Consider the following 27,389-nt stretch of genomic DNA (forward strand, 5'->3'; position numbering starts at 1 on the left):
GATGTTCCTAACCAAAGCCCTGAAGCCTTGATCCCCAACACAGTAGTGTTGGGAGGTGGGTCCTAGTGGGAGATATTTAGATCATGGAGACAGATCCTTTATGAAGAGATTAGTGCCCCCTTCCACCTCACAGGCTTGAGTTTTAGCTGTATCTGGAATGGACAGGTTTCCAAGACACTGGGATCAAAACAGAGTCTTGCTTCCTTAGTCTCTCTCCTGCTTCCTCTGTCACCATGCAATCTCAGCATGTGCCACTCCCCTTTTGCTTTCTGCCATGAGTGGAAGCTGCATGAGGCCTTCATCTGATTGAGCTGCCAAAACTTAAACTTTTCAGCCACCAGATCATGAGCCAAATAAACCTCTTTTCTAGATCAATTACCCAGCCTTGAGTATTCGGTTACAGTAACACAAAACACAGCAAGACAGGCTCTTAGCTCAGCCTTGCTGTGATTCATCTTGAATCTAAACCTTGAATGGAATGGAGGCCTGGAGTCTTTTCCCTATAGGTGTGAGCTTCTCCCTCTGATCTCCTAGATAAATATCCTTTGTCTAAACTCAGCTACCATGGGAGCCTCAGGAGCTGGACAGGGTGTGGGCACCAGGGGAGACATGGTATGAGGCTATGTGCAGGGGGATGGGTCAAATCAGGCCCTGCTAGGGTTCTGGCACCAATGGGCACACCTCATCTCCATTTCCCTCTTCAGTAGGGATTTATCTCCCTGCCTTTGTGTCTCCTCTTCTAACCCTATCACCTTCCACGTGCAGCTGGACAAAGCATGCAAGCTCGTGAACCTTATTCTAGAGAGGAGGGAAGATAGAGGGATTGTCTGGCTGACAATCATGTACGTAGGTAGGTAGCATACAGGAGAGATTTAGATGGACACATCAGATGACAATCAGGTAGGGGCTGTGCCAGGATGAACAATGGGTCTCCATGTTGTCCACATCCTAATTCATGAAACCTGTGATTGTGGGACTGCATATGTCACAATGGACTTTTGAGTAAGTAATGGATCTTGAGGTGGTGACATTATCTTTGATTATCTTAATAAGCTTGATGTAACTAACCACAAGGGTCCTTATAAGAGGGAAAGAGATGTGAAGACAGTCACAGAGAGAGAGACTTGAAGATGCCATTGGCTTTAAAGAGGAAGGAGGGGACAGTACCAAGGAATGCAAAAAAGGCAGCTCTGGAGCTGAAAAGCCAAGGGCTCTCCCTGAAGCCTTCTAGGGGTGGGGGTTTGGCCCTGTCCAGAACTTGTTTTCATCCAGTGAAACCCATATCTGACTTTGACCTCCAGAACTGTAAGAGAATAAAAAGCCATTATTTAAAATCACTGAGATTGTGATAGTTTATTACAGCAGCAATAGGAAACTAATATAGGAACAGACAAGCAGGCAGGAAGAAGGAGACAGGTGTATGGGCAGACAGTCTGGAGGGCAGGCAGGAGTTTGGGAGGTGGGTGGAGAGTCAGGCATGTTGGGGTGATCGGACCCAACACCAGGTCGTGGGGGTGACAAAGTCTGGCAGAGTCAAAGGAATAAGACAATTTGAGAGAGAAAGTGGGTCCAGGTCACCAACGCTAAGTATGGAGGCTGTGAAGGCACCGAGCTCTGGAAGCGCAGACTATTTATTGGTGAACAAACAAAGAAACAGGTGGTGAGAATGTGGGGGTCGAAAGGGCACGTTGCATTAAGCACATGATTTACAGCTGTGACGGTTTAGCATCTGCCCTGCTACTTGAGATAATGGAGAGCAGGTTCTTTTAACTCAAGATACAATTGATCCTGGGAGAGAAAGGAGGAAGGAGCCAGCAAGTCCAGACACATTCCAGAGCCACGAGCCCTGGATTCTATCCAAGCCACGAGGGGTTTTATGCCCCGGGCTTAGATTATGGTGCGTCAGGGTAGCCTTCCACCCTTTAGCACAGAGCTTGGTATTCCAAAGGCCACAAGGGGTTTTAGACCCTGGAACTTGGACCCTGGACATGTTCCAAGACTCTTTTACCTTATGTCAGATATGCAAGCTCTACCTCAGCTTCTCCCAATGCTTAGCTTTTCTCCCAACAAGAGATACACGTGGGTAGGAGACAGGTAGACAAGCAGGTAGGGAGCCTGGAGAAAGGTGAGAGAGAAGGGCAGGCAGACTGGGGGACAGCAGGCAGGTGGGAAGAACGGAAGGTGGGCAGATAGAAAACAGGATATGGGCAGACAGGAAGGGGACAGGAGCGGCGGTCAGGAAGACAGGATGGCAGGTAGAGGCCCTCAAAGCTGGTCCTTGTCCTCACAAGGGTTAGGGAGTCTCCTGAGACGCAGGTGGATTCCATTTTTGGATTTCAACACAAGTCGTGCCATGGGGATGGGGATCCTGGTGGGATCAGGCAGCAGCTCAAAGCGGAGCAGGGTCAGGGCTGTGGCCACCTTCAGCTCATTCATGGCAAATTGTTTCCCGATGCAGTTCCTGGGCCAGGCAGAGACAATGAATTGAGAAGTGTCCTCAGGCCCCATTCTGATCTGAGCAGGTTTTGGCCCCTGACCCCAGCCCTGAGGTGGGCATTCAGTGCCCAACCTCATGTGTCCAGCCCCTGCACACATATAGCCCATGGACACTTCTACCCCATCCTGGCTTCACACTGTCCCCAACCTTGGACAGAGCCGTCTTCCTGGGCTAGCTCCTAACTCCTACCTTCTACCTCTGCTCTCAGCGGCCTGAAACCCTCTATCAAGACAGGGCCAGGGCTCTAAGGCACAGAGTCTAATCACATGAATAGATGAAGAGTTAATCAATGGTTTGTTCACTCCTCCACAAACATTTCTTGCTCTCCAGTGTGGAGGTCAGTTCAGGTCCTGTAGGGTGAGGGTGGGCCACACTCAGGTGCTTCCCATGTAGTGGGACACACAGGGACCTGAATCCTCATAGGGGGCCCCCAATGGGTGGATTAAGGGAGTCAGAAGGGCAGTGGGAGGCTTCCTGGAGGGGAACTGGGTGGGTGATCTTCAGCTGTTGCCCCGCCTGCCTCCCACCCCAGGGTCTGGGCTCCTGTCTAACCTCACTCCTCCATCCACCAGCCCCTGTAGCCTTCTAATTCTACTCCAGAAATGTCCTTCTTTGCCCTTCCTCAGTCTTCTCACCTGGACTTTCTGGATTTCTGCTTCCCCTCCCTGCACACTGAAGTCACAGCCCAGCTCAGACCCTCCCACGCTCCTCATCACAGGGGGGACAGCATCCCAATGCCTCAGCTGGCAGACAAGCCCTCCGTGGGCTCTTGCCTTACCCACATTTAACCTGTCCAGCCCACGTCCTAGCCCTGTTCATGTGGAGATGGCTGAGAATGTCCTCCCTCCACCTCTGCCTGCCACATCCTCAAGGCTAAAGTCAGAGCCCAGCTGCCTCTCACTCCCTGCCAGCTGGGCCTCTCCCTCCCCGGCCCCCAGGTAGCATTCATGGTTTGTCCATGAACACTCACAGTCCAGTGCCACGGACAGCACCAGGGACAGGGACACTCAACAAGCCACTCAGTGAGTGAAAGAGTGAAACGATGGATGATGGAACGATGGGTGTCTGGAGCACAGGATATATTTGTGTCCCACACATTTTTCTACCTTTTACCTCTGTTTTCTCATCACACTGCACAGGACTTGACCCACAGAGGTAGGCTTAAGAAATACTTTTATATGTGAATGATGTTATTTAAGTTTTAAAATGAATAAAATAGAATGAAATACACTGAGAGTAAACATTAGTTCTGAGCTAGAAATGGAGCTTAGGAATGCTCTCCTGTTCTCTAGTGGCAGCGACATGATTTGCAGGCAATGTTTCGGAGGACTTCCTCATGCTGGGACAGACAGACCAGTGCTGGAGAAGGAGTTTTAGGAGGAAGCTTTCCTGTTCTATGTAAGTGGACTCACCATTTGAAAAAGTCACATAATTATTTCTTTGAACAAACTTTGTTTCTACTAAGAATTTGTATGGTTTTTGCCTGTGTGTATGTCACAGGACGATTCCTGATGCCACGATGATTTCCACTGCAGCCATTCTGGAATTTTCCTCTCCAGCTCAAAAGCAATTTCAAGTGTGTTTTATATTTTACATACCAGGAGCCTTCAAATGTTGTGCGTTATATGATAATTATTGGGCTTTTCTCTCCAAGACAGTGTACTGTTCACATTTTTATGTTTTTGGCCAATATTGTGCTAAGTGGATTATAGGACTGTGGTATAAAGTTCCTAAGGCATGTACAGAATTTGCCAAATGGGGAAATAGACGTAAATATGTGAACACTATATAATGCAGTAAAAATGTCACTGGGCAAGACAGAAAAATGTATGATACGATACACACTGTTGTAAAACTTTCTTCAAAGGGCTACCTTATATAGCTTGAAAGGTAGGACTTGCGGGTCATCTGTATTATAAACAGATGCAAAGATTTCAATGATTCATCTCTATGGCAGACTGGTGAATTAAATCGGGAAGGTAGTGTGCTGCATTGAGGATGTGTGGGGAGAGAGAGATCTACAGTTTACTATTCCTGATAACTGAGAAAAGCAAACAGCTGAAGTTGAATTTACTGGAGAATATCTAACTTTGAGAATTCATATCCCTAAAGTGAGGAAAATACATGAATATACTGAAGTTTGGAACATGCACTGACAGTGAATTCAGGCTGCCCATTTGAAGAAGCAGAGGGAGCAAAGTCTCCGTGGGGTGCTCTGGAATGCCACCTTCCTTTTGTACACAGAGACGCCCACACCAGGTGCCTGACTTTCCCACAAATGCCAATATTTAAGGGCACATCTGAGGATGCCGCATATGAACATCGGGCTCATAAAGATCAGAGGGCTGACCAGAGACTTCCCTTATTTCTCTATTCTAATTACCACACAGGACGTCTCACCTTGATCCTCCTGAGAAGGGCAGGAAGGCATGGCTGTGTTGAGCGGAACCCGGTGCAAAACGGAAAGGGTCAAACACCTGCAGAGAGAGGGCCAGAGCCAGGAGAGTTAAGGATCCAGCCCCTACTTGCCACCCATGAGGGGACAGGACTCCCAGAGGTGGAAGCAGGAGAAGGTCTTGGTCTTGAGAGATCACCCCATTTCCTCCTCTCAAGGACCACATACCTCTGGGTTGGGCCACACTTTTGGGTTGTAGTGAAGGCCATAAATGGAGAGCACGACCATGATACCTGTGGTGCAGGTTGGAAACAGAGAGAAGACCGATCATTTGCATGGGGTGGCCTGGCACTTCAGCCAGCAGGGGCAAAAGAACACCCAAAAGGCCTACTTTCGACAAATTGTCACTTTGACTGGGATGATTCTGCCATTATGCAGGTGGGTTAGGCTTGACAAAGCATGTGAATTCAGATGATGGATAGACAACCATTTATGCAGGAATGAGAGGCAAGAAAGAATCAGAGCATTACTCCTTAGAGGAAGTCCAGTGACATTTCGCATTCATCAAACATCCTCCAAGGCTCATTGGAGAATATACATGAACTCACTCAATACGACAACACTCCAAGGAAGACATTCTTTTGCCCTCAGTTTTCAGGGGAGACACCTGAGTCTCAGAGAGACCAATTGTCTTGTCTATGTTCACACAACTAGGTTATGGCAGGACTGGGACCAGAAGCAGGGGAGTTGCGCCTTGGTGGCCCCAGATCTGGTCATCACCCGCTCTCTGCCATCAACCTGAGGGTTCCTCAGAGACTGGACAACAGCTGACCCAGGAAATGAAATTCCTGATAAGCCTCTTTTGCACTGACCCCATGAGGAAAGAAACACATCCCTCTCTGCTCTTGTCTGATTCTCTTTCCAGCCCTGCACATCTCAAGGAATAGAATTTTAGAGTTACTGACCCAAGGCCACATTCAGAGATTAACATTTATTTCTTGAACTTTTGGTGGGTTCAAGCTCTCGGCCAGACTTTTCAAATTCTTCATCCCAAATACAAAGTATGTTTTTGATTTTTTTAGAACAAAAGGCAGACCCAGAGATGTGCAGAACTCTGATGCACACATGGATTTCTCACCCTCCACATGTCCCTGTGGAGAGTTTGGGTGAAAGGGTGGGGGAACTTCATACCTTTGGGCAAGGAGCGCCCATCAGGGAAGGTGACAGGAGTGCTGAGCTCTCTGCCAATGCCTGGCACCGGTGGGTAGAGCCTCAGTGCCTCCTTAATGCACATGGTGGTGTAGGGCATCTGGTCCAGGTGGTTCCTGAAACAAGTCCATCCTGAACATCAGCAAGGCCTGGACAGACCAGGGACTTCCCCTGTAGAGAAGGCAGGGAACCCCATCTTTTGAGCCCTCACTCACCAGGTGATGGAGGCTCCATCACCCAGGAGGCCGTGGATCTCCTCCCGGCACCTCTCCTGATGCTTGGGGTGTGTGGCCAGAGCATAGAGGATCCAGGAGATCCCACTGGCTGTGGTGTCGTGGCCCTCGAACATGAATGTGTCCACCTCAGCACGGAGGTCCTTGTCTGACAAGATGCTCCCATTCTCCATCTGGGAAGACCGTGGTGAAAGTGCAGGGCTGGTCTCTTGCTCTGTACTTCTGGGCAAAGACTCAGGCCTCTCCTACACATACTCACTTTGGCCAACAGGAGGATGTCCAGAAAATCCAAGTGCCTCTTCCTCTTGATCTTCTCCAGCTCCCCCTCCTTCTGTAGTTGAGCCTTCCTCAGTTGGATCACTTGGTCTGTACCAGAACAATGGTTACTAGGCAGAGCTGAGACCATCAGCAGCCCCCAGGAGGCCTAGCTGCCCGACTGTCCCAGTGTGGGTGCCTGGTAGATCTCAGCATAAATGTGAGTGTGGGTGCAGGGTCAGGGGTGGAAGCTCTAGTACTGTGTGAGGCAGGGCACCCCTCCCACCAGTGGCACAGTTCATGGAGGGCTCCGCTTGAATGCTGTTTGGACAGGGTCTCATTCAGTTATCTCCATGTGGGGACATTGATAAACCAAGGCACAGAATCTGGCCCCTCACATTTCGGCTCCCAGCCTCTGAGCAAGGGAATTCCCCAGGCTGAGTGTGTTCTGGCTTCTTCAGGGTTACTAGGGGCCTTCTCTGCCTGAGGAGTCAGGACAAGTTCTTTCGCTGTGCCTGGGAAAGGCTGGGAGACAAGAGGAAGAGACAGAACCTGTGTACTGATGGGCCAGCTGGCAGGCGCGGTGTGTCCAGCGGCCAGCTGAGGTCAGGCTGTAGATGGTGTCATTCTGGTAAAAGGCATTCCTCACACGGGAAAAAAACAGGTCGTTCAGGTCCCTAATGGCCTGGATGTAGGACTGAGAATTCCTGAGGGAAAGTATGAAGAAGAGACCGCAGTAGGGGTGGGCCCATTACCCGGAAGTAGAATGGGGTCTGAGAGGAGGCAGCCTCGGATAATGGGGACAAGCAGCCTTGAGGCAGTGTTTCTTCTATCTTACAGCCCTATTATCCTTTGGCCTTTATCAGATGGTATGAACATCCAGGTTCCGCCTGTGCTAGGAATTAGGCATCTGTTCCTGAGACTTTGTTTGGGCTGGACTGGAATTAGAGTTTGGTCAGGGACTGACTCTTCCTTTGTGTGGAGGTGAGCCTTCATGCTGCCCCACCTGCCCCTCAGGTATGTGCACTGCACTTGATAAGAACAAGGGCCCTGCAGCTGGAGGGTTATCACTGACCTGTCCACCTGGATGCTGCCCTGATGGCTGAAGGCACACTTCATGATGGTGTCCAGGGTCATCAAGGAGACGTGCTGAAAGACCTCCAGAGGGGAATCCTCCTGGCCAAGGAGCTTTTCCCATTTGTCCTGTGGTGGGAGAGGGCATGGACCTTCTTAATCTCCAAGAAGTGCTTTGCTAATAAGGCCTGGCTGTTTCGTGTACCTGCAGATATCTTGTGTTTTCCTGTAGCCTGTAGATATCTTGGTTGGAATTCCTCACTTTACAGAGCAGATGCATTGTAGAAACTGGGACTGTAAAGCCAGTGTTGGTAAACCGATACCTAATTCTCACACACTTTTCATACAACATTCAACAGATCCTCTCACAATAGCATGGATTAAGTATTGAATTTTGAGATTCAGTTAGGACATATGGTTGTGAAAATTGTGTTGCTATTGTTGTTCTGGGATAAATAACGGGGGACTCATCAGTGTTCTGAGAGCTGAGCTAGTTCTGAGGGACTAGTAGGAAAGTTTCAGTGCCAAAGATAGCTTAAGGGGCTAGCATGGGCGCTCTGTTGTAGAGAAAACAGGGACTTCAATTCTTTTCCATTCATCAAAATTTGCTGGGCACAGTTGGGTGAGAAATCAGAGTCCTGACTGGAGATGATGCTATGGGAGGTATTGCTCTGAGAACATAGACCTGGTGTTCATTTCCTTCCCAGGGTGGCTTAAATCCATGCAGAAACCTGGGGCCCCAGGCCAGAGCCTGGGTGGGTGACATCTTGGCCTGTCCATGCTGCCACTGAAGCTGCCATTGCCCAGGCCAGCCAGCATAGGAAGTCCTGCTGTCCAAAAAGACTGCATACTCCTCCAGTCCCTTGTGCTGAAGGTTCCAAAGTGGGAGGAGAAGAGCCTTGTGTTCACCATAAATCTCTATTCCTATGGTGGGGAACAGAGTGTGGATACGACCTGATGCCTGGGTATTCTCCTACATTATACAACTCTAGGGAGCCCTCTACTCTCACAGCAATGACCTGAGAGTGTTGTTCCATGTGTCTATGTCTATGGCTGCCTGTGAAACACAGGGTTGAGAGTGGAGTTGGTGAGAGTGTGTGCTGTGAGTGGGTGTGGGGAGCGGAGAGAGACATGGACTCACCAGCATCACTCGTACAGAGTCTGCCATGAGCCCCACGTAGGGCTTCAGGATGTCATAGTGGAAGGCTGGGGTCAGCATCCGTCGATGCTGGAACCATGTCTGCCCATTCAACAGGAGCAAGCCGTACCCTAAGGTAGACACGAATGTGTGTACATATATGTGTTGGGGGCTGCACAGACCAAGGGATGACTGGTGACAATTTGGGAGGGAGAAAGGTGGCTTCTCGGGGGGAGAACTATCCTGAATATCCTGAAGAAGCCACATTATGGGCAAATGCAGGAAAAGGAGGTATATTTCAGGCATGTGAATTTTCTTTTTTTTTTTTTTTGAGAAGGAGTCTCGCTCTTTCACCCAGGCTGGAGTGCAGTGGCGCGATCTCGGCTCACTGCAGGCTCCGCCCCCCAGGGTTCACGCCATTCTCCTGCCTCAGCCTCCCGCGTAGCTGGGACTACAGGCGCCCGCCACCTCGCCCAGCTAATTTTTTGTATTTTTAGTAGAGACGGGGTTTCATCGTGTTAGCCAGGATGGTCTCGATCTCCTGACCTCATGATCCGCCCGCCTCGGCCTCCCAAAGTGCTGGGATTACAGGCATGAGCCACCACGCCTGGCCAGGCCTGTGAATTTTCTGATTGAGCTGCTACATCCATGTGATTATGACAGCTGTGAGATAAAGGTTGAAAAGGGTTATGGGCAGATGTAAAATAAATGTGAGGCCAAGGATGTCTGGAGAGAACTGAGACATGAAATAGAAGAAGCTGAGCCTCAGGAAGGTTTGCACCAGCATTAGGAAGGTGTGAGGGTCTTGCTAGAAGAAGGAAATGAGGCTTGATTTGGGGATGAGGTCATGATAGTGGTGGCCCCTAATCTGTTGTTCTCTGTGAGCCAAAGAAATCACTCAAACCTAACTAGGGAGTGGGCTGCAGTCCTAGTTTGCACACGTACCAATCCATGGAGCCAGGAATCTGTAGGAACCATGGGATTTCGGGTCTGAAAGGTAAGAAAGGGCTTTATAGGAAACTAGGAGTTACTAAGCAAGGCAGTCTCAGAGGCAGCCATCAGTTCTTGGTGTCTGTCAGTTGGCAGTTTGACCCATGTCACCTCCCACTTGACTCCCATCCACTTCTATTTCTGTCCTGAAGGTCAGTGTGGGCTTAGGAAGACAGATTTAGTGTTCCAGCAGGAAAACACCCAGAGGGCTAGGAAGGTGAATTGGTGAGAAACATAGGCTAGATCTTCAATGACAATGAATAATACAGACCCATGGGTTTTTCTACATTGATTATTTCCTAGTCACCTCCTGACCAGGACAGGCGACAATTAGAGCTTCGAAACCCAGGTCAATGTGGGAATGAAATTTGTTTTACAGATCTGGGTCAATTTACGTTTCAGAAAACCTCAATTTTCTTAATAGAGAAATAGAAAAAAGAATAGAAAATTCAGCCCCACATGTTGTTTTAAACATTCAGTATTCAGTAAATATTTTTGACTACAGCCTGGGCATGGTGGGCTTGGTGGATGTGTGGGAGAGGTTTCAGATATTGATATTTGAACAGCCACTCTCTTCTGGAATTTTACAGACCCAGGGGCATGTGTCAAGAGGGAAGACACATTGCAGTTGGGATGGGAGTTCGATCTCACCTGATCTCCCCAGAATCACCTTCATATAGTCAGGGTCATAGAGCTGGACACGAACTTTGCCTCCCCATAGCCAACGAGGACAGGCACTTGGGAATGTCTCCACCCATTTCCGAATCTGTTGTAGCTCCTGGTCCTCTTGGAACTGTCAACGAGGGTAGACAGATGAACACTTTCATTTACTTCTAGTCTTTGCAGCAGGAGTGAAGGGCAGGACAACCACAGGAGCCATATAGCGCAGGTTAGGGATTTAGATCTGTTTCTGATGACCTGAGCTGTGATCCAGATTCCTGCTCTCTCCCCAGGACTTGACCTTAGGCCAAGCGCTATGAGCCCTCACTCAATGCTGCCAGCAGAAATTTAAGTCAGCCACTGTCTTCATGTTGTGTAACATCTCTGGAAGTCATAAATACAACAATTTCCATGGGCAATGTGCATAACTCGTATTACTTGATAAGCAGATTTGTAAAATCATTTAATGTATCTAGAGAATAAAATGAATTAATGTAAACATTTTAAATTACACAATAACTTTATATAATCATACTTGTTATATTTTCAATATTATCCCAGCATATACGGTAAATATTTGTTAAGATAAAATAGCATTTGGGATGTGTATTGGTAAGCAAAAAAAGATTAACTATAAAAATGTGTGCATAATAGTATTCTACATGTTGAATATGTACAGATTTATGGGATGGAATCTGGGTATATGCATATGGTGCTGGTGTTGGACTATAATTTTGAGATTTGGGTTTCTTATTCTCATTTTCACTTATCAATGAATTATGAGCTCCCTGCTGCCTGCAGTTATCTTTCTAAACTCTTCATTGTGGATTACAAAGCCCTTGGCTTTCTGGCTTCAACTTCTCTTTTCTTGCCTCCAGCCCTGCTGGCAATTCCACCATCACCCGTTTGTTTCAGCTCCAACGCCGATGCCACCGCTGCTGCTGATTCACACACCAGCTACACCTGCTCACTCTGCTGGGCTCTGGCACTTGCTCTTTTCTCTACCTTGAATGTCCTTCCCTTCTGCCACAGAGCAGCCACCTCTCCTCAGCTTTCAAGACTCAGCTTTGCTTTAATCTCATCTGGAACCCTTAAAGACATTGGGTCCTAGTGATGTTCCATGTAGCCAACTCTTCTTTATTTCAACTGCTTCTAATAACTCAAAACAACTGTCTACCACATAAGTATCTAATGTCTGCCCACCTCCTGATAATCATATTGTCCAGCTCTGAGGCAGCTTGCCCTACTGTGGGGTAGGCTCCTTCATTCAGCACATGCTTACTGCACACACAATATGTGCCCAGTGTGGCTCAGGCACTGCGTTAGGACACAGCTGTGGTCCTTATCTGTGTGGAATTTTCAGTCTAGTTGGGGGGTAAGAAAGATTAGAGGCTGTGCAGTAGGGGATAATGGACATGAGATGGAATGAAGGACAAGCATCTGGGGAAGCTTTGAAGAGGGACCTAACTCAGAACTGAACATTAGAAAGCTCTACCTCACTCACTAAGTCATCATTTACTGAGGGACTATTGGGTTACAAAGATAAATCAGACATGGTCTCTCCCAGAAGAATCCCACACTTATGACACTGCAGAACAATAACTGAGTCAAGTTAACATTGCTCTGGCCTCTTGAGAAGGATCGCCCATAGGAAAAAGAGTTGGCCCTTCACTACTGGGAGACCCAGGAGGCCTTCTTGAAGGAGGTAGCTTGGTGCTGGGCCTTGACAGATAGACATGAGTGAGAAGATAATTCCGGGTAGCAAGCACAGTGCGATCAGAGGCCTAAAGGCTGAAATGCAGAGGCAGGTAGTGAGGTAGTGAGTAACATATGGTAAAGGAGGAGAATGGGAAAGAAGGCAGAGTGGTATTGGGACCAGTCCATATAGGGCTAGAACTTTGTCAGGTCCCCACATTGGTTCTGCTCTGCTGAGAACTACGTTGCCTCCTTTGCTGACAAACAATAGGCCTCAATTCCCTGCAAACCCTATGCCTACTTAAGTGTGTTCAATTCATAGCATCTTGGTGAGTCCCTCTCCATGCAGCCCTTTACCTTGCTCTGTTCCTACCCGCCTCCCTCCCCATGCAGGGATAGCAGTGCACAGGGGATGGGCTGTGTCCCTCCTCAGCCCTCTTGCTGCTCCTTTCTCTTCTTCCTCTGTTCCTCGACACCTGGCATGTCCAATCTTTTGGCATTCCTAGGCCACATTGGAAGAAAAATAATTGTCTTGGGCCATGCATAAAATACACTAACACTAATGATAGCTGATGAACTCAAAAAAATTGCAAAATAATCTCATAATGTTTTAAGAAAGTTTACGAATTTGTGTTGGGCCACATTCAAAGCCATCCTGAGCTACATGCAGCCCCATGGGGCGTGGGTTGGACAAGCTTGCTCTGCACACCTGAGCTGACCATCAAGCTGTGCCAGGATTTTGCTCATTGCTGGGGCACAGGAAGGGGATGACACGCTTACCTCTAGGGAGCTCACAGTCCGGGTGGGAGGAGAGCCAGGAGGTCAACACACCCTGTTCAATGTGTAACTCAGACACCAGTCTCCTCACCTGGAGGACATCGTGCAGTCTGCCCCCCTCATGTGTACCCACAATTGTCAGGTTTTCATGTCCTAAATCACCTGTTGCGGAAATTCCATGAGTCTTGGGGAAACTTATTTAGCCACTTGGTCCCCTACACCAGCAGATCTCTGCCTCACATATCCACCCCAGCAGAGTGAGCTCTTTTCCTGCAGTCTGACACCTTCTCAAATTCCTGCCTGTATTCTTCACAGACCATAAACTCCTCATGGCACGGATTCCTCAGATGGGTGTCTGTGCTCGCAGGCAAACTCAGGGCCAGGCAGAGCGATGGCATTGAGTGACTGGGCAGAGAGCATCTAGACGTCTTGTTCTTTGAGAAAAGCCAAGGCTTATGGGGTAACCAGCCTGGAGACAATCAGGCATTGCCCTCTACATGCAGGACTGCCAAGAGACACTTGATATCTGCAGAAGGAGGGCATGGGTGATAGAGCTGAGGACCAGCAGGATGGGCTTCATGGGAGGAGTGAGCTCCTCATGACTGGGGCAAGCTGAGACCAGAGAGGTAGGCTGGGTGTTCCTTTGAGGCCTCACGTTTGTTACAAAACAAGGCTTTGCTCTATGGATTTTGTGACCAGGGTCTCAGAGCCCCAACCCTCCTTGCCCTCCCACTCCCCCATTGAGTTCCTCCCTACCTCCTGGATGTGCCCGAAGAGCCAGTGGGAGGGAGGGCACGGGAACTGCTGGAGGGCTTTGAGCAGCCACTGCCTGTGCAGGTATAGCTGAGCTGCCTTGATCAGCAGCAGAAGCAGAATGAGCAGGGAGGCCGCTTGGAGGATCCCGGAGACACCACCCAGGAGTCTGCTGGGGCTCAGCACAGAGACACTCATGGTGCAGCACCTGCTGGATCTCTGAGTGCCCCTACCTCTCTCTGACCACCCCTGTCCACCTGTGCTCAAATCCTGGGAGGATTGTCCCGCCCACTTGTGGGGAGAGTGAAGGGGGAGGGCAGAACTTGGACCTCAGAGTTCAGAATTGATTGACTATGGGTGATCCACCTAGGGGAAGAGTGGGAGAAAAGCTTCATCAGCTGTCTACCACATTCCCCTGTCCATGTACCTCACAAATATTTAATGAGCATTTACTGTGTGCCAGGCAGTATGCTAGGTGTGTAGGCACCGCTGCAAGGAAAACAGACTTGAATGCTGACCTCAAGGAATTTGCGTTCTGCTTTACTACATTGCAGTAATGTTCATTCAGTAGCACTCTTTTTGTTACGTGTTCAAAGAAAATTCTCAACATGATATGTATATTTAAACTTAACATTAACCAAGTCCTGAATCATTACTTTTGTCTTATTGCAAATCTAATTCTATTTACCATAAAAAACACTTCCATCTATGTATTGAGTGAGGAGTGGGAATTATGTCTTTCTATTAACTGGATGATTATATGGACAAACAGATGCTAATATGGCAGCTGTTCAAGTACTTTATTTTATTCCACTGGGGAGACTGGTCTCATAATATCCATAGCATGATTTTTTTCTCAATTCATATACATGACAATTTGAAAAAATTCTACATAATGTTAGTTGTGACTTTTCCCCCATTGACAGGTCTACCTTCTCTACCAGAGAAAGTCCTAGAGCAATTTTAGTCCTACTTCAGTCTAGTACTATAGCCACAGCAGGAGCATGTTTACCAATTCTCTTTCATCCTACAATAATATGTAATTACACAATCAGAACTTTGCACTCTGTTTAGGAGCCCTGACTGCTTTCTTTAGGACAATCTGTACTAAACAGAAATTAATATTTAAAAAATGATTGCTTTGCCAACCTCAAGTAAAGTAGGTTAAATAGTAACTATTGCTATGAATTAACCCTCCCTGGCATTTTTACATGCATATCTGTGCATGAGCATTCTTTTTTTTCCTCTTTTTATAATTTCAGCTTTTATTTTAGATTCAGGTACGTATGCAGGTTTTTTACACTGGTATATTGTGTGATGCTGAGGGTTTGGATACAAATGATTCTGCCACTCAGGTAGTGAGTATGGCATATATTAGTCAAATTTTCAATGCTTACTCATATTTGTACCTACCCCTCTAGTAGTCCCCAGTGTCTATGGTTCCCATATTTATGCCCCTAAGTACCCAACATGTAGTTCCCACTTATAAGTGAGAACATGTGGTATTTGGTTTTCTGTTGCTGTGTTAATTTGCTTAGGATTATTGCCTCCAAATTCATCCATGTTGCTGCAAAGAACATGATTTCATTAATGTTTTTGCAGCTGCCTAGTATTCCACTGTGTATATGTATCACGTTTTCTTTATCCAGTCCACCATTGATGGGCACCAAGGTTGATGCCATGTCTTTGCTATTGTGAATAGTGCTGTGATGAATGTACGAATAGAGGTGTCTTTTTGGTAGAACAACGTATTTTCTTTTGGATATATAGCTAACATTGGGATTGCTGGGTCAAATACTAGTTCTATTTTAAGTTCTTTGAGAAATCTCCAAACCGCTTTCCACGGTGGCGGAACTAATTTACATTTCCACAAACAATGTATACACATTATGTTTTTTTTCCTGCAGCCTAGCCAGCATATGTTGTTTTGAAACTTTTTAATAATAGCCATTCTGACTTGTGTGAGATGTGGTTTTGATTCACATTTCTGTTGATTAGTGATGTTGAGCATTTTTTTCAATATTTGTTGGCTGCTCCTATGTCTTCTTTAGAGAAGTGTCTTTGTCTTTAATGGGGTTGTTTGGTTTTTGCCTGTATTGGAAGTTCTGGCCAGGTAAGAGAAAGAAATAAAGGGTATTCAAATAGGAAGAGAGGAAGTCAAATTATCTCTGTTTGCAGATGACATGATTGTATATTTAGAAAACCCCATCGTCTCAGTCCAAAATCTCCTTAAGCTGATAAGCAAATTCAGCAAAGTCTCAGGATACAAAATCAATGTGCAAAAATCACAAGCATTCCTACACACCAGTAATAGACAAACAGAAAGCCAAATCATGAGTGAACTCCCATTCACAATTGCTACAAAGAAAATAAAATACCTAGAAATACCACTTACAAGGGATGTGAAGGACCTCTACAAGGAGAACTACAAACCACTGCTCAACAAAATAAAAGAGGACACAAACAAATGGAAAAAAATTCCATGCTCATGGATAGGAAGAATCAATATAGTTAAAATGGCCGTACTGCCCAAACTAATTTATAGAGTCAATGCTATTCCCATCAAGTTACCATTGACTCTCTTCACAGAATTAGAAAAAACTACTTTAAATTTCATATGGAACAAAAAAAAGAGCCCGCATTGCCAAGACAATCCTAAGCAAAAAGAACAAAGCTGGAGGCATCATGCTACCTGACTTCAAACTATACTACAAGGCTACAGTAACCAAAACAGCATGGTACTGGTACCAAAATAGATACATAGACCAATGGAACAGAACAGAGGTCTCAGAAATAACACCACATATCTACAATTATCTGATCTTTGACAAACCTGACAAAAACAAGCAATGGGGAAAGGATTCCCTATTTAATATATGGTGTTGGGAAAACTGGCTAGCCATATGCAGAAAACTGAAACTCGACCTCTTCTTTACACCTTATACAAAAATTAACTCGAGATGGATTAAAAACTTAAGATGTAAAACCATAAAAACTCTGGAAGAAAACCTAGGCAATACCATTCAGGACATAGGCATGGGCAAGGACTTCATGTCCAAAACATCAAAAGCAATGGCAACAAAAGCCAAAATTGACAAATGGAATCCAATTAAACTAAAGAGCTTCTGCAGAGCAAAAGAAACTATCATCAGAGTGAACAGGCAACCTACAGAATGGGAGAAAATTTTTGCGATCTATCCACCTGACAAAGGGCTAATATCGAGAATCTACAAAGAACCTAAACAAATTCACAAGAAAAAAACAACCCCATCAAAAAGTGGGCAAAGGATATGAACAGACACTTCTCAAAAGAAGACATTTATGCAGCCAAAAAACATAGCAAAAAAAGCTCATTATCACTGGTCATTAGAGAAATGCAAATCAAAACCGCAATGAGATACCATCTCATGCCAGTTAAAATGGCGATCATTAAAAAGTCTGGAAACCACAGATGCTAGAGAGCATGTGGAGAAATAGGAATGCTTTTACACTGCTGGTGGGAGTGCAAATTAATTCAACATTGTGGAAGGCAGTGTGGCAATTCCTCAAGGATCTAGAACCAGAAATACCATTTGACCCAGCAATCCCATTACTGGGTATATACCCAAAGGATTATAAATCATGCTACTATAAAGACACATGCACAAGTATGTTCTTTGCGGCACTATTCACAATAGAAAAGACTTGGAGCCAACCCAAATGCCCATCGATGATAGACAGGATAAAGAAAATGTGGCATGTATACACCATGGAACACTATACAGCCATAAAAAAGGATGAGGTCATGTCCTTTGCAGGGACATGGATGAAGCTGGAAGCCATCATTCTCAGCAAACTAACACAAGAACAGAAAAGCAAGCATCACATGTTCTCACTCATAAGTGGGAGTGGAACAATGAGAACACATGGACACAGAGAGGGGAACATCACACACTGGGACCTGTCTGGGATGGGGGACTAAGGGAGGGATAGCATTAGGAGAAATACCTAATGTAGATGACGGGTTGATGGGTGCAGCAAACCACCATGGCACATGTATACCAATGTAACAAACCTGCACGTTCTGCACATGTATCTCAGAACTTAAAGTATAATAAAAAAAATGAATTGTTTAATTTCTTTAGGGATTCTGGATATTAGACCTTTGTCAGATGCATAGTTTATGAATATTTTCTTCCATTCTGTATATTGTCTGTTTACTTTGTTTATAGTTTATTTTGCTGTGCAGAAACACTTTAATTAAGTCCCACTTGTGAATTTTTACTTTTTTGCAATTGCTTTCGAGGACGTAGTTATCAATTCTTTCTCAAGGCTGATGTAAATCATCATGTTTTACATGTATAGTTTGAGGTCTTACATTTAAACCTTTAATCTTTTTTTTTTTTTCGATGTTGGCTCACTGCAAGCCCAGCCTCCCGGGTTCATGCCATTCTCCCGCCTCACCCTCCTGAGTAGCCGGGACTACAGGCGCCCGCCACCACGCCCAGCTAATTTTTTGTATTTTTAGTAGAGACGGGGTTTCACCGTATTAGCCAGGATGGTCTCGATCTTCTAACCTTGTGATCTGCCTGCCTCGGCCTCCCAAAGTGCTGGGATTACAAGCGTGAGCCACCGTGCCCGGCCCCTTTAATCCATCTTAAGTTAATTTTTATATGGTGAAAAGTCAGGGTCCAGTTGCATTCTTTTGCATATGGTCACCCAGTTTTCCCAGTACCATTTATTGTATAGGGAGTCCTTTTCCGATTGCTTATTTTTGTCAACTTTGTTGAGGATCAGATGGCTGTAGGTGCATGGCTTTCTTTTTTTTTTTCTCTCTTTTTAAAAAATATTATTTGTTAAATTTTTGATTCAGAGGGTACATGTGCAGGTTTGTTCCATGGGTATATCGCATGATGCTGAAGTTTGGGCTCCTAGCCCAGGAAGTGAACACAGTACCTAATAGGTAGCTTTTCCATCCTTTCCCCCTCCCTCCATCACATCCCTTTTTGGAGTCCTCAGTGTCTACCATTCCCATCTTTGTGTCCATGTGTATCCAATGTTTAGGTCCCGGTTATAAGTGAGAACATGCAGTATTTGGCTTTCCGTTACTGTGTTAATTGGCTTAGGGTAATGGCTTCCAGCTGTATCCATGTTGCTGAAGAGGACATGATTTCTTTTTTTTTTATATTATATTATACGCTAAGTTCTAGGATACATGTGCACAACTTGCAGGTGTGTTACATATGTATACATGTGCCATGTTGGAGTGCTTCACCCATTAACTCGTCATTTACATTAAGTATATCTCCTAATGCTATCCCACCACCCTCCCCCCACCACAAAACACGCCGATGTGTGTGCCCCTACCTTTCCTTCTGACCCATACCTCCTGGGTCCTGACCACGACTTTCTTGAAAGTGTAGCCCCAAAATTCTCCTTACTTCTGAATTGACTTCCTCTGATCCCTGTCTCCTAGATACTAATGCTTCAGGCTTTCACTTCCTCTCCCAAGTATTAGAGCAGGTTGTATCTCCAAAGGGATCTAAGGAAGCTCTATGCTACATCCTTAGGCCCTTAGGCTATGAACCCAGGGAGTCTTATACCTGGTGTCCCTCCCAATTTAGGCACGCAGCTCTCCACATGGGCAGTTATGTGGGACCCCTTCCCCACCACCCTTGCCAGGGCCTTAGAACTGATAACCTAGTACTTTGACAACTGGAACTGGGTCTACAACAACATACTAGATCAGGATGAAAGCAAATTGAGTAAGTAAAAGGGAGGCACATATTCCCGTAGTGGCAAATGGGGGCAACGAGTGAACATCCTTCCATTGTGTTTCCAAAATCCATCTACAAAGACAGAAAGGAGAAGAAAGAAAGAAAGAAAGAAAGAAAGAAAGAAAGAAAGAAAGAAAGAAAGAAAGAAAGAAAGAAAGAGAAAGAAGTAGTGAAGAAAAACCAGTGTACCCTATTTCTTTAAAGCCAGGGTAAATTTAAAACCTATAATTGACAATTGAAGGTTTTCTCTGTGACCCTAACACTCCAATACCACTTTGTTGTCAGTGTAAACAAGGGCATAGCCCAAAAGCACTGAAGCCACTGACAACCAGTGGCCTTCCTTCAAAAATCCTTAACCCAGGAACCTGCGGACGGCCCACACGCATTCAATCTTTTGCGGCAACTGCTTTCCTAACAGAAGAAAGTAGAAAATTCGCCTTTAGAGGAAACCTCATTGAGCCCACCTCACCAGTTCAGAACTATCCTAAGTCAAAAAAGCAAAAAGGGTAGGTTACTAACTCAAAAATCTGAAAGTATGGGGATATTCTGTTAGAAAAATATAGTTTAACATTAACCACTGAAAATTCCCTTCACCCAGCAGATTTCCTGAGGGGATTTAAATCTTAATTACCATACAAAGGTCCAGCCAGACCTAGGAGGAACTCCCTTCAGGACAGGAGAATAGATGCTTCCTCCCAGGTGATCGAGAAAAAAAAAAATGGGTATTCAATAATTGAGGGAAACTCCTGTAGAAGCAGAGTTAAGAAAATTGCCTAATAACTGGTCTGCTCAAACGTGTGAGCCGTTTGCACTCAGCCAAACCTTAAAGTACTTACAGAATCAAAAAACTCTATCCCAATCCTGACTCAAAAGGTTACCCACACCCTCTCTGAAATGAATTTGCATAAGAGAGAACTGTTGCTTGTAGGAATGCATCTTGATGGGGCATCTGGGTTATTCGGAAATACTCAGGAACCCAGCCCAGGTCTAGAACTCACCCCTGAGCAGAAAGGTGATGTCGGGCACATTGGTAAAGGTCCCCTAGAATCCCGCAGCCCAGACCCCTTTCTTTGTGGTCAAGAAAGGTGGGAAAACAGGTACAGCACTGCTACATCCACCAACTTTCTGGTATTTTTTTTTTTTTTTTCATAAAAGCCCTAGAAAACTAAAATGGGTGGGATAACAATCACTTCTCTGAATATCTTGATCTCCTGACCTCGTGATCCACCCACCTCGGCCTCCCAAAGTGCTGGGATTACAGGCACTTCTCTGAATATCTCATAGAATTATGCACTTATTCACTCATTTATTTATTCAAAAACAAAGGTTTTTTTTTAACCTCACCATTTAGTAGCTAAAGGAAGAAAAATAAATTATTGTGTTAAAACATTATAGAGGGTGTACTGAAGGAATAAATCGTGGGCTTGGGCCATTCAGAGACAGAGAAAATAAGTAAAGAGGTCTTTAAGGACGAAGAGGAGTTTACCAGTTGGTAAATACTAGAAAAAGGAAAAAGCACTGGCAGATTCATGGAGATCATACATGAAAGAGCAGAAATGGGATGAGCTCCTCTTCAAATTACCACTCCTCTCACTTTTTTCATAATTATCTCCACAAGGTCATAACAAAGGTCATCAATTCAGAACATAAAGGAGATTTCAGAAAGAATTCCTTGGAAGTCAGCTCTCCCAGGGGCCCCATTTCCTCCTGCTCCCTAATCCATCTAAACTCTTATGCCCAACACCTTCCTCCTTTGCCCCACTCATGACAGATGACTCATTCCAGAACCCAGAGAGTCAGAGTTCTTTTCTTTCTGCCTCAAATCCTGGGCTCCTATCCAAACCAAAGAGTAGGGACATGTAACTATTTACACTTCAATCCACCCAACCTCCCCTAGTTCTGTGGCCACTTTCCACCATCCATCACTCCCTCCCTAACCCCCACTGGGGACCCTTGGACCCTGACTCTTTCCCTACTTGGCTCAGCACCTGTTTTTCTCCCATAGCATGAGCGACAGTAGCTCTGAAGTCAGAGATTTTGGCTTTGAATTCTTGTTGTGCTTTTTTTTCTTTCCCTCCCTAGATTCTCAATTTCTTTAGAGTTGGGCTCATAATGTGGTAATGGCCAACATTTAGTGAGCACTTGTTATGTTCTGGCCATGAAGCCAAAACTTTACATGTTTTCTTCATTAAAAACTCTACAAAAGAGATTTAAAAAAAAAATCTTCATATTATAGGTGGGAAAGCTAAGGTGCAATCAGGGTAGCTCCCTGTCCAGAATCCCCCAGTTGGTAAGAGGTACAGCCAGGATTGTAACCCAGGCAGTCAGGCTCCAGAGACTTTCCTGTTAACCATTCATTTAAATGAGGTCATGATTAAGTTGAGCCTCCAGTCCAGATGGCAGCCCCTAAACTTTCCAGGGGGCATTTCATGTTTGCTATGTTTTATTTATTATTTCCAAATAGCAAGAATATGTGTCAGATTATGAACTCCACATATTGGCATAAATGTAAGTCCCACTATCCAGGGCAGCTCCTGTGAGAAAGTGAATGGCAACCATGGGGCTAGGTATAGCACAGTCATTGAAAGCGATGTTTATGGAGAATGTTTAATGATATGAGTAAAGCATATGGGAAAGTGATAAAAGCAGAATACAGAGCCGTATGTAGAGTATGAATGTAACTCTTAGAAAAGTGTGCTTGTGATTGTCAAGAATTATTAACAAGTATATATCTATCCCACTTATTTATTTATTATTTTATTTATTTATTTATTTATTTATTTATTTATTTATTTATTGAGACAGAGCCTTGCTCTGTTGCCCCAACTGGAGTGCAGTGGCACGATCTCAGCTCACTGAAACCTCAGCCTTCTAGGTTAGAGTGATTCTCCTGCATCAGCCTCCTGAGTAGCTGGGATTACAGGCACCCACCACCATGCCTGGCTAATTTTTGTATTTTTAGTAGTGACAGGGTTTCATCATGTTGGCCAGGCTGTTCTCAAACTCCTAACCTCAGGCGATCCACCCACCTTGGCCTCCCAAAGTGCTGGGATTACGGGTGTGAGACACTGAGCCTGGCCTATCCCATTTATTTGCTACTCAGATACCTCCACAAAAACTCCTGAAAGGTGGTAACTCAGCTGCTATGTCCTTTGCTTCCCATTGCATGAAGCAGATGACTGTGTCTGTTGATGATGTCCAAGAAATACCTACTGATTGAATCAGTGAGTGACAGCTAGAATAAGCAAAACTTTGAACTGGTTATATCACCATCCTGAAGAGACTCAGTTCAGTTTTGAATGCCACATTGTAAAAATGAAACTGATATTTTTGTTGCTGGATATTGCCTGATTCAGTGTTTAGGCACGCCAAGGCAGAGGAGGGAACACCAAGTTGTCCCTTGGTGGCATCTTGAAGCAGTTACTCCTGTGGGTAGATCAACCCAGGGACTTGATTTCTGGGTTTTGATAAAGGTGAGTTTGATGCTGATGTAACTTTATATTTCTTGTTTACTTTTACTCCTTTACAAAAACTGTATCTTCCAGGCACAAACCTTTAAAACTTAAATATTTGCTTGCTTTTCTAGTCTGATGGAAGGCACAGAAATATGTTTAGTTTTAGCTGAGGACCTTCGGTATCATCACTTCCTACCTGGAATGAGAGGCAGAGGTGATTCTGAGAAAGGGAGGTTTTCTTACCTCAGTACCTTGCACAGTGCCAGCATGCCATTAAGCCTCAAAATGTCTCTTCTGTATTTGCTGAGTGCTTAACCTTTGCTAAGCACAATCACAGCTACTCCTTAAGTTACTAGCTGTCATTAATATTAACCTTATTTTACAGACAGGTGAACCAAGGCCCAGAGATGTTAAGTGACTTTCAGATTACAAAGCATGTGAGTATGAGTGTCAGGATCATCATTTCAAATTCCTAACTTCAGTTTTGCTAATATCTGAGTATCCTTAGGATAATACTTCCTAGGTGCTGGGCATGGAACAAAGTGTTTTTAGCCATATCCTTCTTCATTCTTATCATACCCTGATATAGGGCACATGTCACCATCCGTGTGATCTCTTCAACCTCTTCTCAGGTGACTGTCTCACCACGGGGCAGCTTCTAAAATACACCACGATCTTTCCCACCCCAGAGCCTTTGTGCTTGCTCTTCCTACCACATTGAATGTTCCTCCCTTGTGCTTCACACAGCCAGAGTCTCAGCATCCTTTGAGTTTCACCTTAAGTCTTGTCTATAAGAAGAGGCCTTCCCAGATCACCTATTTAAGCATGTCCTTTCCTTTAGTGTCTCTCATAGCACTGTCTTTATTCTCAGCACTCATTGCTGTCGGTGATTATTTTACTGAATTGTCTGTCTATTATCTGCACTTCCCATAGAATGAAAGGGCAGAATAATTTCGGTCTCTGTTCTCTGAGATGTCTGGAGCAGAGCCCTGCACATTTAGGTCCTCAATGAAAATGTTTTAAACACAATAAAGGCCATTTACGAAAAACCTGTGGCTAACAAACTGATTGGGGGAAAAGCTGAAAGTTTGTCCTTTAAGAACCACAACAAGACAAGGATGCCCTATCTCACCATTCATATTCAACATAGTATTGGAAGCACTTGCTAGAGCAATTAGGCAAAAGTAGAAATAAGGGACAGCTAAATTAGAAAGGAAGAAGTGAAATTGTCCTTGTTTACAGATGACACAATATTATATACTGAAAAAACCGGCAACCCCCTTTGGGTCCCCTCCCATTTTATGGGAGCTCTGTTTTCACTCTATTAAATCTTGCAACTGCAAAAAAAAAAAAAAAAAAAAAAAAAAAAGAGAGAGAGAGAGAGAGAAAGAAAAAACCCAAATGCTCTATCAAAAAACAAAAAACCTGTTACAGCCAATAGACAAATTCAGTGAAGTTGCACAATACAAATCAAAATACAAAAACCTGTAGCATTTATATACTTGAATCGTAAACTAGTTGAAAATAAAACTAAGAAAGGAATCCCGTTTAAAATAGCTACAAAAGATACCTAAAAATAAATTTAACCAAGGAGTTGAAAAATATGAATACTGAAAACTATAAAACATTGATAAAAGAAATTAAAGAGGACACATATAAAAATGGAAAGGCATCCCATGTTCATGAATTTGAACAATTAATATTGTTAAAATGAGCATACTGCACAAAGCAACATACAGGGTCAATACAATCCTTATCAAAATACCTGCAACATTCTTCACAGAAATAGAAAAAAATTCAAACATTCATAGAGAATCACAAAAGACCCCAATAGTCAAAGCAATGCTGAGAAAAAGAACAAAACTTAGAGGCATCACGCTACCAGACTTCAAAATATATACAAAGCTATAATAACCAAAACAGAATAGTCCTGGCTTAAAAACAGACATAGAACAATGCAAGAGAATAGAGAACACAGAAATTAATTTACATATCCATTGTCAGCTGATTTTTGACAAAGGTGCCGAGAATAGTCATTGGGAAAGTACAGTCTCTTTAATAAACGGGGCTGGGAAAACTGGATATCCATAAGTAGTTGAATGAAACTAGACCCCTATTTCTCACCCCTATTTGTCATGCAAGAACCAACTCAAAGTGGATTAATGACATAAAGTTAAGACCCTGAAACCATAAAACTACTAGAATAAAACGGGGGGAAAATGCTTCAGGACATTGGTCTGGGAGAAAATTTTATGAATAACACCTCAAAAGCAATGGCAACCAAAGGAAAAATGAACAAATGAGATTATATCAAACTAAGAAGTTTCTGCATATCAAAGAAAATAATCAATAAAGTGAAAAGATAGCCAGGAGAAAAGAAACTATTAATCAGACAGCAGATTAATATCCACAGTATACAAGAAACTCAAACATCTCAACTCAGAAAAAAAATCTGATTAAAAATGAGCAAATGATCTGAACAGATATTTCTCAAAAGAGGACATACAAATGGTCAACAGGTATATGAACATAATGCTCAACATCACTAATCATCAAGGAAATGTAAATCAAAAGCACAATGATATATCATATCCCAGTTAGGATGGTTGTTATCAAAAAGACAAAATGGCAACAACAACAAAAACAACACTAGGAAGAATGCCAAAAAAGGAAACTCATATACACTGTTGGTGGGAATGTACAGTAGTACAACCACTGTGGAGAATGACATGGAGGTTTCTCAAAAACCTACAAAGAGAACTCACACGTGATCCAGCAATTTTCCTACTGGGTATTTATCAAAAGGAAAGAAAAGGAAGGAAAATCAGTGTACTGAAAGGATATCTGTACCTTCATGTTTATTGCAGCACGATTCACAATAATCAACATGTGAAATCAATCCAGTGTTCAACAACAGATGACTGAATGAAGAAAATGTAATATATACACACAACGGACTACTGTTCAGCCGTAAAAAAAAATAAAATGCTGTCATTGGTGGCAACATGGAAAGAACTGGATGACATCATATTAATTGAAATAAGCCAGGAACAGAAACTGCATGTTGTCACCCTTATGCAGAGGTGTGAAAAATAGTTGATCTCATAGATGTAAAAGGTAGAGCAGAGGTTACTAGAGTCTGGGAAGGGAGGGGTAGTGAGAGATTTTTTTAAAGGACACAAAATTGTAGCTAGATAGGAGGAATAAGTTTTCATGTGTATAGCACTGTAGGATGACTATAGCTAACAACAATATATGTTTTCAAATAGAAGAGAGCATATTGAGTGTTCCTAACACAAAGAAATGACAAATGTTTGAGATGATGGCTATGCTAATTGCCAATGGTCACTATACACTGTATGTATGAAAACATCACAAAGTACCTCTAAATATGTACAATTACTATGTGTCAATTTGAAACATATTTTTTAAATGTGTTGAATGATACAACAAGGGTGGAATAGAGATGATTTCTCTATTGCACAACAAGCAACTATTACTTTTATAAAGAAAATGCTTTAATGTGGACAAGAAAGTGCTTTCTGGCGGCAGTGCAGTAGAGAGTTGGTGGCAGGTGTGAGGTGGAAGCAAGTTGGCTAGTTTGGAGGTTGTTGAGCTAACCCCAGTGTAAGAAGAGGGTGGCTTGGACTTAGAACAGTGGATGTGGAGCTGGAGTGGGCACTGAAACCAGAGATGTTTAGGAGAGGGAGGTACAGGATGGGGAGTGAAGCTCCCACAGACTGCCTGGGCAGTCTCCTCCGCTGCCCTCCCAGAGACTTCGGGCCTTACTGGTGATACTGGATTCCTAAGTGGCCTTGGCCTTCTACTATTTCAGATCCAGCAGATGGGGAGACTGAACAAAGTGGTATCCTGGGCCCACCAGTTTTTCTACACTCACCCACTCTGATTTGAACAGTACACTGGCTTCCAGAACATTTGAGCCCAACTATGTCAAAGCTGTGTGTAGCCACAGGGGTGAGGTGTTCTTGGGAGAGCTGCTCTTCCTGAGAACAAAGGGCTCAGGCTATGATGTGGGGAGAAGGCCTGGACCTGTGTTCTATGCCTGGGCAGCTGAGGTTCCACCCTGCTTATCAAGGTGCCTCCTCTGGGAACCCCCTAGTCTCTATTTGACCCAACCAACTTCTTCACTTGCAGAACCTCAAGCCCCAATATGTATGACTTCTTCCTCCAGTGGATTGGTGAGTAAGCACCTGCCTTTCTTGCCTTGCCCACCCCAGACCCTTGGTGCTGGGTGACCAGGACTCTGCCCTCCCCTACTTAGTTGGTTATCCCATCAAACAGACAACCTGGCCTCTTTGTGCCTGTCTTAGGTTCAGTTGCTTTTTGGGGAGTCAGAGAAGGGGGCAGGAGAGCTTCTGGCTGGCTGGCAGGGGACATGGACCCAGGCACTTTCTCTTGCCAGGTTGTCTTCTACCCTGGATAGGCATCTCTCCCACTGCTCACGTTTCTCTGGTAAATCCCTGATTAAGACACATTTTGGT

The 27,389-nt window shown here is 44.5% G+C and overlaps 2 protein-coding genes across 12 annotated transcripts in view; one reads left to right on the plus strand and one right to left on the minus strand.

Annotated features, from left to right (window-relative positions):
* CYP4X1 (cytochrome P450 family 4 subfamily X member 1) overlaps window positions 1-27,389 on the plus strand; it is a 101,770-nt gene that overhangs the window by 27,974 nt on the left and 46,407 nt on the right. Inside the window, exon 2 of one of the 10 annotated variants that reach the window (XM_063627507.1) lies at window positions 3,790-3,895. The exons of the other annotated variants lie outside the window; for them this stretch is intronic. The gene's annotated coding sequence lies outside the window, so the exon portion shown is untranslated. The remainder of the gene's footprint in view (window positions 1-3,789; window positions 3,896-27,389) is intronic. 10 annotated transcript variants of the gene reach the window in all.
* Window positions 1,325-13,919, minus strand: LOC129468836 (cytochrome P450 4A11). 2 transcript variants are annotated; one of them, XM_055254639.2, is made up of 12 exons: window positions 13,680-13,919; window positions 10,443-10,584; window positions 9,747-9,791; window positions 8,805-8,932; window positions 7,665-7,792; window positions 7,142-7,296; window positions 6,594-6,700; window positions 6,317-6,507; window positions 6,084-6,217; window positions 5,121-5,185; window positions 4,898-4,974; window positions 1,325-2,461 (listed from the first exon to the last, which is right to left on the minus strand). In XM_055254639.2, exons 1-12 carry the CDS (start codon window positions 13,872-13,874, stop codon window positions 2,266-2,268), a joined length of 1,563 nt encoding a protein of 520 aa, XP_055110614.1. In that variant the 5' UTR covers window positions 13,875-13,919; the 3' UTR covers window positions 1,325-2,265. The 2 variants fall into 2 exon arrangements, with proteins under 2 accessions (XP_055110614.1, XP_055110615.1); XM_055254640.2 differs by having other exon boundaries at window positions 7,142-7,200; window positions 13,680-13,917.

Source organism: Symphalangus syndactylus, chromosome 12 (assembly GCF_028878055.3).
Source record: "Symphalangus syndactylus isolate Jambi chromosome 12, NHGRI_mSymSyn1-v2.1_pri, whole genome shotgun sequence".
In the NCBI taxonomy this organism is placed as follows: domain Eukaryota; kingdom Metazoa; phylum Chordata; class Mammalia; order Primates; family Hylobatidae; genus Symphalangus; species Symphalangus syndactylus.